Source organism: Apium graveolens, chromosome 9, assembly GCF_009905375.1.
Source record: "Apium graveolens cultivar Ventura chromosome 9, ASM990537v1, whole genome shotgun sequence".
NCBI classification, from domain to species: Eukaryota; Viridiplantae; Streptophyta; class Magnoliopsida; order Apiales; family Apiaceae; genus Apium; species Apium graveolens.
The window spans coordinates 22,488,480-22,502,315 of NC_133655.1; the positions used below are offsets into that span (position 1 = coordinate 22,488,480).

Sequence of the window (13,836 nt, forward strand, 5' to 3'; positions counted from 1 at the left end):
ATGTCATGTCATTTTATGACAATTTTTTGTAACTTTTTTTTGTGCCTCTAACATTAATCTATTTTATAATTTCATCATCAATTATTAACTCTTAAATATGCTTATGGACACATACTAAAAAATCCTAGTTATATGCAATGATGATCGGAAGTGTAGAAGTTTTTTGGTGTAAACAATGTGAGGCCCAAAAAGTTAGTGTCGTGGTTGAGTTCTTATCATATTTGCGGGATGTCAAAATTTCGATTTCTTGTACATGTAAAATTGATTAGCAAAAAAAGAAAATTCTAAATATTTGATTGGCTGGGATAGTGTGTGAGGAAGGTATACCGTATGCAATTTTATCCTCATTTTAAATAATGAAATAGGCTATTTATTCAAAACACCTCTGACTTGTATATGCACAGATATATGTGTGTTCTAATTATAAAGTGATATAGTACGTAAAAGTAAGCGGGACAATAATTTGAACCATTTTTTTTTTCACATGGGACTTACCTATACCGTAAAAACCATCTTCCTCCTTAATTTTTAATGTCTCCGGGCAAAAAACTCATACTTGTTGTCAAATCTAAGATTAAACCGCAATCTTTTCTCTTAATTATAATTAACATCGGGCACAATAATTAATGATTCGCTCAACCCTTTATACTATTTGAAATCGGCAGCTGAACCGAAATATTATTGAAAATATGATATTACGTATAATGGTTAACCGAATAATTCAATAAAACCCTAAAAACGTCGACTAATGTAATTCAAAATAAAATTTAATAAAAATTAAATAATATATAATTGAGATGTCGAAATCCAAGAACACTACGGGAGGGAACCGCTAACCACTTTCAATGACTCAGGGGGGAGGATATTTGATTGTGCTTTAGTGTTGTTTTATAAACACGTATTAGGGTCATATTATACTTGAAATGCACAAAAAATCCGTCCCAAAAATTTGGTCAAATCCGTTTCGGTCAACGCCCGGTCCGGTCCCAACACAGGCTTAGAGGTTCGATGAAACGTCCGAAAAATCCAATTCGTCAAAACCCGGTCTTTTTAAGACCTGGTCAAAATCTGAACTGATAAATTTTTTGTACATCTCTATATTATAGATATTTCTATTAATTTTGAAAAACGTTAACACAATATTTTATTATCGACTGCGCGCGTACTTAAATTGGTGCATTCACAGAACATTAAAATTAGGAGCTTGAGGTGAACACCGTGCTTTCCTGTTTCGGTGTGCTATAATGTTGAATTCAAATTCGATTATGAAAATATGATTTGTACTCAAACACTGAATGGTAAAGTTTATTCTGAATAAAATATATATAGATATATAGTTTTCTGAACATAAGTACCTTTATAATTAACAATAACTTCAATTTTAGTACTATAAAACAATTACTGCAAACTATACTTTGTCAGGAAATGGTTAAAATAAAGAGAAAGAACACCAAAGGAAATAGAAAACATTCGGAGCATGGAGATCTATGATCTGTTTCACAAAAAAAACACATGCATGATGCATGCGCCTCCAAGAAAACACACCAAACACATCCAACATAAATACAAAACATTAATAACTACTACTCTGAATCTTGGAAAACAAACCAATAAATTTTCATATGTTTTAATTTAATTTAAATGGTACTAGATGGTATAGAAAAAAACGAAAAATCCATTTAGTAACTCTTTTCAATTATTGTATTTGTTCATCATATTTATCCTCCCATTTTTACCCTTATACAAAACCCAGAAAGCACAGAGTTTTGTCTGTTCACACACCTCCATGCTTTAGTAAAATGTCTGAACAATCTTTATCTTAACTGACACACCTCCATTACATTTACATATATCCCTCGGCTCCTACACATTCACTTTACCTTCTTACATTGATCAAAGAGCTTTCATCAAGTTTATTTATTTACCACTACAACTCTTTGAGCCTCTCCATTAGCCCACACTTTATTTCTCTCACTCTTTCTTTCAAGAAACACAACCAAGATTTAGGCCTTTTGATTAATTTGTCACAAAAGTGAAGAACTTGATTGTGGGTCACTCTTGTTTTTTTATAATAAAAGTAAAGTTTGCATCTTTATTTATAAATATTCTTGTTTTTTGGATGTACTCTGAGAAGAAACAATGAGGAGAAATTGGTTGGTGTTTCTTCTGATTTTAGTTGTTTTCTTTGGTGGGTGCTCATCTGCTTCAGCCACTCCTCCTGCAAGTAAGTTAATAATTTAATTTCATGCTATTTTTTAGGTACTAATTGTGTGTTTTTCAGTTATTTATATCACATTTCATATTTTCACATCTGTTTGCGTGATTCTTGTTTTTCTGTAGAAATTGTTAGTGGGGTTGTGTCTAAAGTTGTTGCAGTTCTGTTTAGATGGCTGTGGTCACTTACATCTAGCAAATCAACAGGTGTGTGCATTTTACAAATTCGTATTTTAAATTTTTTTTTATGTTGTTTTTTTTCGTGTAAAATGGATTTGGGATGATTTTATGGTTTGATGGGGTGGTTCATATTTCCAGCTATTTCTGGACGCTCAATGATGAAATTTGAAGGTGGTTACACTGTCGAGACTGTTTTCGATGGAAGTAAGCTTGGAATTGAGCCTTACAGTGTAGAGGTTTCCCCATCTGGGGACCTTCTGGTTTTGGATTCTGCAAACAGTAATATCTACAAAATTTCAACACCATTGTCGCGATGTAAGTTATTATTCTGATCCTCTTTATTGTATTATAGATTTCTATCAAAATCATTGATAGTAAGACTCTTCAAAGTGCAACCCTTCATTTTTTCTTCTTTTGTAGTGATATTTAGAACTTCCAAACGAGCCCTAATGTGTGATCGATTTAAGTGAAGTGGCATGTGAAAGTAGTGCTACAGTTGCTAATTGGTGACTGTTATTGCTCATGACTCGTTAGATTTCGTAATTACATTATAAATCTTTGGTCTACTCTAGTTTGTTTATGAGGATGCGTTACTTTTCTTTGTGGATGCTGCACCTTAATTTCTTGGTTGTTTCTGCAGAGTTGATTCTCTTTTTGGGAACTTTAAGAAGCAGTGCATTGCTTTTATGTACTAAATCTCCTATAAGCAATAATATTCATTGCTCTCTGACTTTTATAATTCTATTGGTGGTCCTTTATTAGTTCATTTATTTAGTTCAGCCTTGTTCTAAGACTCCTGAACACTCTGTACTGAGGATGAAGTTCATGTGTCATCTTTCTAATTTGAGAGGTTTGGGGTAAAATTACATCCAAAATTTCAGTTAGCCCATTGATAAGAAACCAAGTCCTTTTGAATAAACTGTTTACAACACAAGTGTCAGTAATGTATTTCATTTAGAACTCTTGTAGTTATCGACCACCACCAGAAATGCATCATTTGTAAAACTTGAATCTATATGTTTTTTCAATCTTTTTTTATTTGGAGAACACAACAGGCTAGTTGCAATTAACAAGAAAGCTTTAATTTGTACTTTTTATGGGGAAATTATGCTCAAGCTTTTAAATTTTTGGTTTTTACGTTTTTAGTGCTTGAGTTTCTTTCTTATCTGTAATGTGATAAGATACGCTTCTTATTTGTATTTCATAGCAAGCAGATTTCATTTTTTTTAAGAGCTATCTCGCCACTTCACTCTCTCATTCTATTTCTCTCAAATGATTTATTGATGCACCAAGAACCATCTCATAACTAGACTTCCCTAAAATTTTTATTCACTTTATTTCCGTACAGTGTTTCGAATTGATACAGATTTTATTTTGTGTGCCCTAGTTTTAGTGAGACGCCACAAACTTTAATCCAAGTTCAATCTTTCCCTTTCCTCACTCAAAAATGTGTTACATTTACATAAAATATCTGCAGATAGCAGACCAAAGCTTGTAGCTGGCTCATCTGAAGGTTACTCAGGCCACGTGGACGGAAAACCAAGAGAAGCAAGAATGAACCACCCAAAAGGGCATACTGTTAATGAGAGAGGAAATATTTATGTTGCAGACACCACTAATATGGCAATCAGGAAGATCAGTGATGCAGGTAACTTGATGACTAAGAATTTATTTATTTGAAACACCTGTATTATATGCTTTCATCTCGTGATACAGCCAATACATTCCTATAGAAATCAACAATGCAAGTGCACGTTTAAAGTTATAGGATCAAAGATGATTTATTTCTTTGTATGCAGGGGTTGTAACAATTGCAGGAGGAACATTGTCCCGAGGGGGAGGTCATGTCGACGGTCCAAGTGAAGATGCAAAATTTTCAAATGATTTTGATGTGGTTTATGTTAAAAGCACTTGTTCTCTTCTGGTTGTTGACAGGGGAAATCAAGCAATTCGTGAGATTCACCTCAATGATGATGAGTGTTCGCAAAAGTATGATGAAGATCTTAATTTAGGTACACTAAAACATTATAATCCTTTCATCACCAAGTTTTCATGATCATGATTGTAAAATAGTTAATGATTCATATATGATATTGATTGTTGTAGGCATAGCAGTTCTTGCTGCAGCAGGATTTTTCGGATACATGCTGGCTCTGTTACAACGTAGGCTCGTAGCCATGTTTTCGTCCCACCATGTAAGAAACTAATACCTTGGTGTTCAGATCTGTTTTATTTTCACTAACAAGTCCTCTGATCTCATTAGCTAGGAAATATGTTTACTTTTACATCATCATATCCCAATTAAATGTTTAATCTGTGATTATGGAGGAGAGATGTTCAAATTCTGGATCTATATTAGTTTATTTAGATTTCTTAGTTATGGATCTCTTCTCTGTAATACTTTGAATCTCTTATTTCTATTTTCACTTGAACTTCTCTTTCTGCAGGAACTTAGAGATTCGTTAAAGGTTTACCCTCCTGCACCATATCAAAAGCCTCCTATGTCAGTTAGGCGTCCCTTAATTCCAACTGAACATGAACCCGAGAAACAAGAAGGCTTGTTTGATTCATTGGGGAAGCTTCTTATGAACACTAGCTCATCTGCCGTTGAACTCTTTGGAGGATGGTTCTCAGGGTTTAGAAAACAACCAGGGCATCCTGTCCAACAGCAATATTATCAGCAATCAAGCAGACATGCTAACGCTTGGCCTATGCAAGAAAGCTTTGTCATTCCAAATGAAGATGCACCACCTCCATTAGAAACAAGAGACCCAACTCCGCGCAAAACCTACCAATCTATCACCAAGGACATGGAGAAAAGTCGGCAACACAAGCAAAACCAGTCTTTCTACGGCGGGTGGAATGGAGATTTTCGTCAGCAACAACAGTTCCAACTGCACATGCAACAACAGCAGCAGCAGCTCTACCAACATTTACAGCAACAGCAACAGAAACAGATTCAGCAGCACCATCAAAGACACCAGTTGTCTAGCCCTCAGACATACTACGAGCAAAACTGTGAGACAAATGAGATTGTATTTGGAGCAGTCCAAGAACACGACGGGAGGCATGAAGGTGTTGTCATCAAGGCTCTCGACTATGCAGATTCTGCCAGTACTAATCATAACATTCGATCGCGATATAATTATACGGGATACTCGTATGGTTATTGATCTTTCTTAATTCTTGTTTCTAAATGTAGTATGAATTTGTACTAGGTAAGTATAAAGAAACCAGTTTAGAAGAAGATGAAGTTAGTAGCAAAATTGTTTCCTTGTAGGTTCTCTTCTATGTTTGTGTTGTTAGGTAGTAGTAGTATTTGCTGAGTACTAAATGTTTTTAAAAAAAACACACTAAACACAACCTGAGGAGTCCCTTGAGAAAAGGATTAGTTGCTGTAGAGTTGCTTATGATCACTCTAATAACAAGTTAATGGAGTATATGTTAATTACTAATGGCAAGTTGTAAAATATCATGTTCTTTACTGTGGTAAAATGTTGTCAGTTCATCGCATCTCATTGGAAATGTAAACATTTTACAAGTGAAAATTGCCTGGAGAAGGGGGTGGGGGCAAATGGCCAATGGATAATCATTGTCCACTGTGTTTGGTAGCCCCAGAGATAAGTTTGTCCTGATATGGAATTGGCACGGTCATCAAGAATGAAGAGTCCTTGATTGTAACAATACAAGTAACATTGCAGAGATAGATGAGATGAGGATAGATTGATCGACAGACAGCATCAGTAGCAGGAAGCTTCCTCTATTTATTTTTCACAGATAGATTGTTGCATTCATGGGACTGGGAGTCAATGATCCATACAAAATATATCAGGCTGTGCAGCTAGTGAATCAGTGATCAAAGGTTAGCACGTCCAACACCTGGGCTTGGCCTGGAATTCTTAAAACTAGCCCACAAAAATTTGTCATCCAATTTAAGTACACTTGTCCATTATTTGTCTGGCTTGCAGTGAGGTAAAGCCCAAGCCTTATCAACAACAAAATTAAAACAACAATTTATTAGATAGAAGCCTTTTTAGACTAATGTTAGAATCCTTATTGGGCCTCATGCCAGGTAGGACTTATGAGTACGAATTTTCTTACTATTAAGGCTATCGGATGAAACATTCTGGCACCAAAATATTATGTTGGAAAACTTGTTCCAATCTCCTTTTTAACAGAAACTATAATTTTATAACCATTGTATTGATTAGTATGCTACTATTATGCATCTCACAAACAATAAAATTTCAATTGATTCTCGTATTTTTTTTTCCCATTCTCGTTCTCTACCCATGATACTTAACTGAGGTTTCGATACCAGATATCAACAAACAATTATTAGTCGATTATATGAAAGGCTTCGGACTGATTTGGCCATCTTAAATGACGGTGACTTGCAAAACTAAAATTTTATTATATGAATAAAATATAAAGTACTACTAATTAATAAGATTGTTTAAACTAAAGCTTTTTTTTCAAAAATTTAATAAAGTAGTTTAAACAAACTAGTAGATTTTACTTGACCTGGCAAATCATTTGTCTCGTGTAGTTTCGTGCAGTGCATTTTCATTTTTCACATACTTGAATGTTAAACTCAAAATTGGCCCATTTAGGGTTCTGTACTTTCGTGTTCATTTATTTTCGTTTCATGTCGTGTATATTTAATATTATGAAATCAAGTATATTTTTGGAAATAAATATGCATATATTTATTATAAATATAAATATATTCATTATAAATATTAATATTTAACTATATTATTTATTTATATCATATATTTCGTGTCCTGTATCCAAAGGCTAAATACAATACCGACATTAAATTGCGACTGTGTATTTTCATGTTCGTGTACCTTCGTATCATGTACTAAAAAGGCAAATACAAACGCTCGTGTAATTTCATGTCGTGTAAGTCGTGTTATGTCTAAAATTGTCGGGTGTAATGGTGAGCCGCAGTCTGCTGAAACAAGAAACCAATTGGTGTTCTCATGTTCTCATCCTGTCCTTTTCTCTATTGTTTACATTTGTTATCAAAACATAACAATAATATTCTTAAGTAATCTTATCCCTTGCAAAGTTGAAACCATTGTGGAGATCTATGTATAAATCCACACATTAAACTTGCAAATCATTATATAAACTTGGTTATGTACACATGACAATGTACATAGTCAAAAAACTAATACAGGGCATCATCAGCACATCAAAGCTAACACTAACTATTTAATTAGTAGAAATGGTCAAAATTTCTCACTGTCATCATGGATCCCACAATAATTAAAGATGCCAAACATGGTGCTTGGCTCCCACTATATGACTATCACAAAAGGCATGTTCACAAACAACTACAAGATAAAAAGGAGATTAACAACAAAAAGTAAAGCTAAGATTGAAGAGAAATATGCAAGCAAAAGAAGTTGTTGACCATTCTAAAGCTAATTTAGACATCTGAGATCAAGATTTTTGAAAGTTTCAATCCTGCTCTTAAAAATAGATTCAGATTCCTAACATAAAAATTCTTAGCATCAATGCATCATAGACTAGCGGTTACACCTCTCTCGAACAAGGGCTGAAAGAGGCATGAGTGACTGACGTAAATATTTAAATTCCTGTAATCGACCATCACACGAAAAAAGGGTACAATGTGACTACTGATTAAGAACAAGGATCTTGATTCACAACATGAGTGAATTCCTTAGTTCAGATTTATGAGAGGATTTCGATTTTCACAATTATTTGTCCATTTAGGTTTGATCAGAAAATGTTGCGAAATAAATATATCCAATTAACTGCGCTTAAAGAACAGGAATAGGAATCTTTGGTCAGCTACTAAGAGACAGTTTTTTTGTTACTTGAGCTCATTTGAATATGAGCCTTGCGCCTCTCTTTTGGTAGGTCAAGTTTTGTGGTTGGTGTAACTTCAAAACAGCAGAAGCTACAAAGACTATGTCCCAAAACATATTATTCAAGTGATCTGGGGGACCCTAACATATAGAACCAGCCAACATGATGATTTAAAGGTTCTCTCAACAAGAAGAATGCATTATATATATTTGTGCGCTAACCATATCAAAACTGAAACTTGAAGTGCCTTTACAAATCAGACCGAGTTGGTGGAGTTGTTCTATTTAAACTATGGATAAAAAGGTTTGACCTAGAATAGAGCTACATACAAGTACGAGTTAGATTAAAATTTTGTGAAGCTTACTTGATTAAATAAACTGGCTCATTAATCGGTAAAAAGTAAATTTTATAATTTTCATATACCTTCTGTTTTCCTCATCCAAGGAAGTTCGTGATCAAGAGATGAATGATAATCCATTTGAGTGCCTGAAGAACCTGAAAGTTGTCCTTTCTTAGACCATAGCCATATCTTTGAAACAGAATAGCTGTCGGTCTTTGTCCCAATACTAATCTTTTTCCCATCATCATCCTTGTCAGGGAAAGAACTATGGCTGCTTTCTTTTCTTTTTACAAGCTTTGCATCACTACCATCTCGTACATTGTCCAATGCTACCTCAAGGCTTGTTTCAGCAACCACGTACTGATATGAACCCATTGAGTAGCACCTTCTTGCATCTAAATTGCTACTACTAGTCTCCCCTCCTGCGTCGTTCGACCCTTCCTTCAACTTCCGAAACTTACCAAGTCTAACAGGTAGAACGCTAGATTCGACTGCACTTTCCTCAATTTCAATAGTCTTCTGATTGGAAGCTAAAGCATATCTTCTATTACCATGACATCCATCATCATTTAGATCATCAAAATCAAACATTGGGTTTTCCATTGAGAATCCAGGACTAAAAAGTGTCCCTCGACAAAGAGGGCATGTCGAATTCGAAAGTAGCCACGTATCAATACAACTAATATGAAAAGCATGACTACAAGTAGGAAGCAATCTCAATTTATCCTTATCAGTAAACTCACACAAACAAACAGCACAATCAAACGGTTCTTTTGAACCCACAACCTCCTTGTACATAAACACAGGCAAAGCATCAATAAAAGCTTGATCCAAACCCGAGTCGTGTAAATGAAACAATTGTTGTAGCTGTCTTTCAAGAGCATCTGATCTAGAAGAAACCTCGGGCCTATCCGACTGGGAGGATGTCGAAGACTGGTGTTTTGTCAAAAATCTAACTAGCAAATGCAGAAGTCCGGATATGAAAAACAAGACAGCTAATATCACAATTATAAAAAGTACAGCAGGGTTAATTTTAGGGGAAGATGAAGGTGAAGGAGCTGATTGTTTATGAAAAGCAATAGAAGTACCGTATGGAGGTGAAGGTAGACTATAAACTGGAGGAGGGTATGTCAAAATTTCATCTTTTTGCTTGGTTGAATACTTAATCCAAGAAACTTTCATGTGGGTATGCTCAAAAAGCCATCTTTGGTATCTAACTTCTGACATTGCACAGCTTCAAAACCCCAAAGGTCAAATCTTTATATATCAAGAATACCAATAACAAACCCTTGTATATCACACCTAACTTATGCCACAAAATTTGCTATCATACCATTAAAATAGCAGTCTGAACTGAATCTTTATAACAAGTCAAATACCCAAGTCACTAAATGTGCAATAATGAAAGAACAAACCACACAAGTGATAAAAAGATAGAATTTTTAACTCACAAATCTTGAATCCACCTTAAAATAACAGATTCTTGATCTATTGCCCCTCTGCTGCAGCAAGAAGCCCCCAAACACAAGGCCTTAAAAGGGAAAGTCAAGATTGAAAATCCCAATAAAATGGCCTAAAGTATAATTTACTTTAAGTCTCTCCAAGTATCCTCCAACTTGTATACACACTGATATACATACAAATCTTATGTGTATTGCAGAGGGTGTGGTTTGTAAATAGTGTTAAATAGAACCAGAAGTGTTGGTGTTTGAAGAAGGGCACAAGGCAAAGAGCCAAAGACTGGGCAGTGACATTCAGTTTGTTGTATTTTTGTATGCAATAAAAAGCCAAGTAAAGTATCTTCCCACCCATATGTAATGAGACAATGTTTCTTATTGCACGCGCCTTTTTTTGTAGTGTGCTTCAACATTGGGCCTTGGCTAGATTCTATACTTTAACCATTTATCTTTCCTCTTTCTTTTTCTTTATTTCATAATCACACACTCTTCACTTTCTTTTTTTTTTTTAAATGTACTCTCTCTTTTTTCCTAATTATAATTTTAAGGATTTGTTGAACAAGATTCAATTATAAAAAAAAATGACTTAATTTTAATGTAAAAAATCTGAATCCGAAAAATCTATCCAATTTAATTAGTATAAAAGAAGATTTGCGCAAACTCGGCCGCTAAGAGCCCAAGAAGGCCATATATTTTCCTGGGCACAAGTTCTACATTTTCACGAAAGTTTCGAAAAATATCCAAATTTAAGTTCGATTTGAGAAAAATCTGAATTTCTAAATATTCGAGCTTGTTCAGATTTTTTTTAATCTCTAATAGACTCTGAAAGTTATCTTCCCTTCCAAAATTAGATATTTTGATCATTTTTTTCTTTCAGGTTGGAATGCAGTCAAACCTTTTAACAGTTTTTCAATATCTTATTTTTCTTGGCTAAATCAGTATTTTTAATATCTGTGTCCAGCCGGTTCCTCCTTTTGTTTATGTGGTAGGAGTTTTAACAAAATATGTCTAATTTAATTTAGTTTTGCAGCCACCAAATAAATGCTCACTAGATTTTTGTTTCTACTTTGCCAACTGCCAAGTACCTCTTTTCCCACCAGAATGTAAACACAAATTTAAATGGACACCTACACAAAAATGTCAGCTGAATTTTGAGAGTTTTAGAAATTTTTTAGCTCAAGTTCTCCTTCAGAGTTAGCATTTGGTAGTATCACTATACAAGACAAATTGTGCAAAATTAGAACATGAAACATTATTACTCTGAATCAAAACCAAATAATTTATGTAAATGGACAAAGCAAACAAAAATTTAGCTCTTGCAAGTTCATACTTGAGATATAGAAATATCCATGGATGTGTCATCCTCTTCTTTAATTGCATCAATCATAAGTGCAACTTGGCTAATGCTAGGCCTGGCTTCTGGTGACTGATTCACACATTGGATAGCAATTTGAAGCAAATTCACCATTCTCTCTTCACTAGCACCTTCTTTACTTAATCCTCTGTCAAATACTTCCCCTGTCCACTCCTCTTTAATCACTGAAACTACATATTTAGCCAAATCCATTCCATTGTTTTGTACTGATGCAACCTTTCCTGTAAGCATCTCAAGAAGAATCACCCCAAACGCGTATACGTCTGATTTAAATGTATTTTGTCCAGCATTTTCTTCTGCTGCTTGGATGTTGCTTATGCTAACCATTGAAAGTTCTTGATTTTCCACCCTTAGGCCATACTCGCTAATGCATGGTTCCATGTTCTCGTTCAGCAATATGTTGGAGGATTTCAGGTTTCCATGCGCAAGCAGGTCCTCGCGGAGCTCCTCATGCATGAAAGCTAAGGCTTTGGCAATTGTAGCTGCTAGACTTAGTCTGCTGCTCCAGTCAAAGATCAGTTGGTCTCCTGTTCATTTTTATATATGACAAGATAAATGACATGTATTTTCTTTATCTAAAATTTATAACGCAACTTTTCATTGTAAAATTCTTATCAGAGGGATGAAGTTATTACCATGAAGAAGCTTGAAGAGACTTCCATTGGGTTGATATTCATATACTAGAAGTTTTTCTTGTTTGGAGCAATAGAAGGCAATGGGAGGCAGCACACTTGGATGCCTCACTTGGTCCAACCTTTTCATTCTAATTTTGAAGTCGCTGCTAGAAAGTGACCAATCTTTAATCCTTTTCACAGCCATTGTCAATCCTTGGCCCTCGCATATGACCTTATACACACTACCGTGTTTTCCTCTACCGATCAGCTCCGCTGGTGCCTTCAGCAATTCTTCGAACCTCAAGCCATTTACCTCAGGACTAGATAGAACAACCAAGGATTTTGCACTTTCAACTGAAGTAGCTGAGGTTTCTGATTTGTTGGCTTCACTTTTATCACTTGACATAATACTAAGCTTGGTACTTCCATCATAATCAGATGCTTCTACCTTTAAATCTATAGTATCACTAACTTTCTTGGTGTTTTTCTTACCTTTTTTACAGAACTTATACAGAATGAGAAGCACAACAACCAACCCTATAAGAAAATAACCCGAGAACATGAGAATTTGCTCCGTTGAGTAGCCACTCTTAGACCTGTCATCTGGGGGGCATTTGTTAGGCAATGGTTCACCACATAACCCCGAGTTATTATCAAAGCTACTAGAAGGAAACCGAGAACCGCCATTAGGAATAGGACCGCTGAAATTGTTTTTAGAGACATTAAATTTCAGAAAGTTGGGAAAATCAAATTTTGGAATAAACCCTGAAAACTCATTGTCTTGAGCTAAAAACTCTGTCAGGCCAGATATTCTGGCAAAGTTAGGCAAGACACCGGAAAATTGATTCTGAGAGATTTCAAGAGTCTTTAGATTGTTTAACCTTGACATAGAATCCGGAATGTTGCCAGAGAACAGATTTCCGCGTAAATGCAATCTAGAAAGATATTTGCAACTTGAAATTCCTTCAAGGTTTTCTACTTGAAGACGGTTGTCGTTGAGGCTAAGTTCATTTAGAGATTCAGCAAAAGATTCATCACCAGTACAAAGAATCCACGGATCAAAAGTTCCACTAAAATTCAAGCCATCAAGTAGTAAATTCTGCACCTGAAACTTGTTACTACAAGTCACACCCTTCCATTGATCCTTGCAAGGATCAGAACTCAAATTCCAACCCCATGACGGATCAGGAATATCATTACTGCTACTAAGTTTTTGAATAAACTTGACTAATGTAGTTTGAACATCATCAACAGATTGTGTTGAATGTAAAAGAAAAAGGAATGAGATGAGGAAAGCCCATATGCATATTCGATTCATATTTGCAATATTAGAAACACTCCAAGGAACTGTATAAAATTTCAGAAATGAGATTGTTCATTAGTAATTTGTTTCAATGTAAATGTATTTTATATACCCGTTGGCGGATTCTGCAACTAGAGAACTTGTTTTTTATTGAACTTGAAGAGGATCTTCTGTCAAACTTCATGCCGGCTTCAGCTAACACTAATTACAACTGTAGAATTTTGCTAGACTTTTCTAAGGTATTGCATGAAAGAATCTTGGACAATATCAGCAGATGTTATACATATTTGGACTACATACAAGTAGTGAACATCTTAGTTTAATATGTTATGATAAGTAAACACCACATTTGTACAACTATTGGTGATCCATCAATTTATTCATTATCAATTGGGATAATATACAATTGATTTTTTGTTTAGCCTCTCTTGAAAGTTACTGCTAATGCTGCTACAATTGTTCAAACGACACATCTTTCTCAGATAACAATCAGGGACAGAGCTAAAGAT

The 13,836-nt window shown here is 34.9% G+C and overlaps 3 protein-coding genes across 3 annotated transcripts; 1 reads left to right on the forward strand and 2 right to left on the reverse strand.

Annotated features, from left to right (window-relative positions):
- The first annotated feature begins 1,739 nt into the window (after positions 1-1,739).
- LOC141687139 (uncharacterized) lies at positions 1,740-5,683 on the forward strand. The gene is made up of 7 exons (XM_074492306.1): positions 1,740-2,224; positions 2,341-2,421; positions 2,533-2,709; positions 3,872-4,042; positions 4,194-4,406; positions 4,501-4,589; positions 4,842-5,683. Exons 1-7 carry the CDS (start codon positions 2,140-2,142, stop codon positions 5,565-5,567), a joined length of 1,542 nt encoding a protein of 513 aa, XP_074348407.1. The 5' UTR covers positions 1,740-2,139; the 3' UTR covers positions 5,568-5,683.
- Positions 5,684-7,443: 1,760 nt separating this feature from the next.
- Positions 7,444-10,345, reverse strand: LOC141687105 (RING-H2 finger protein ATL46-like). Its single transcript, XM_074492268.1, has one exon. The coding sequence runs from the start codon at positions 9,803-9,805 to the stop codon at positions 8,654-8,656; it is 1,152 nt and encodes a 383-aa protein (XP_074348369.1). The 5' UTR covers positions 9,806-10,345; the 3' UTR covers positions 7,444-8,653.
- A 1,008-nt stretch (positions 10,346-11,353) lies between these two features.
- LOC141685110 (inactive leucine-rich repeat receptor-like serine/threonine-protein kinase At1g60630) lies at positions 11,354-13,342 on the reverse strand. Its single transcript, XM_074490235.1, has 2 exons — positions 12,046-13,342; positions 11,354-11,937 (listed from the first exon to the last, which is right to left on the reverse strand). The coding sequence occupies exons 1-2, from the start codon at positions 13,340-13,342 to the stop codon at positions 11,360-11,362; spliced, it is 1,875 nt and encodes a 624-aa protein (XP_074346336.1). The 3' UTR covers positions 11,354-11,359.
- Between the last annotated feature and the right edge of the window lie 494 nt (positions 13,343-13,836).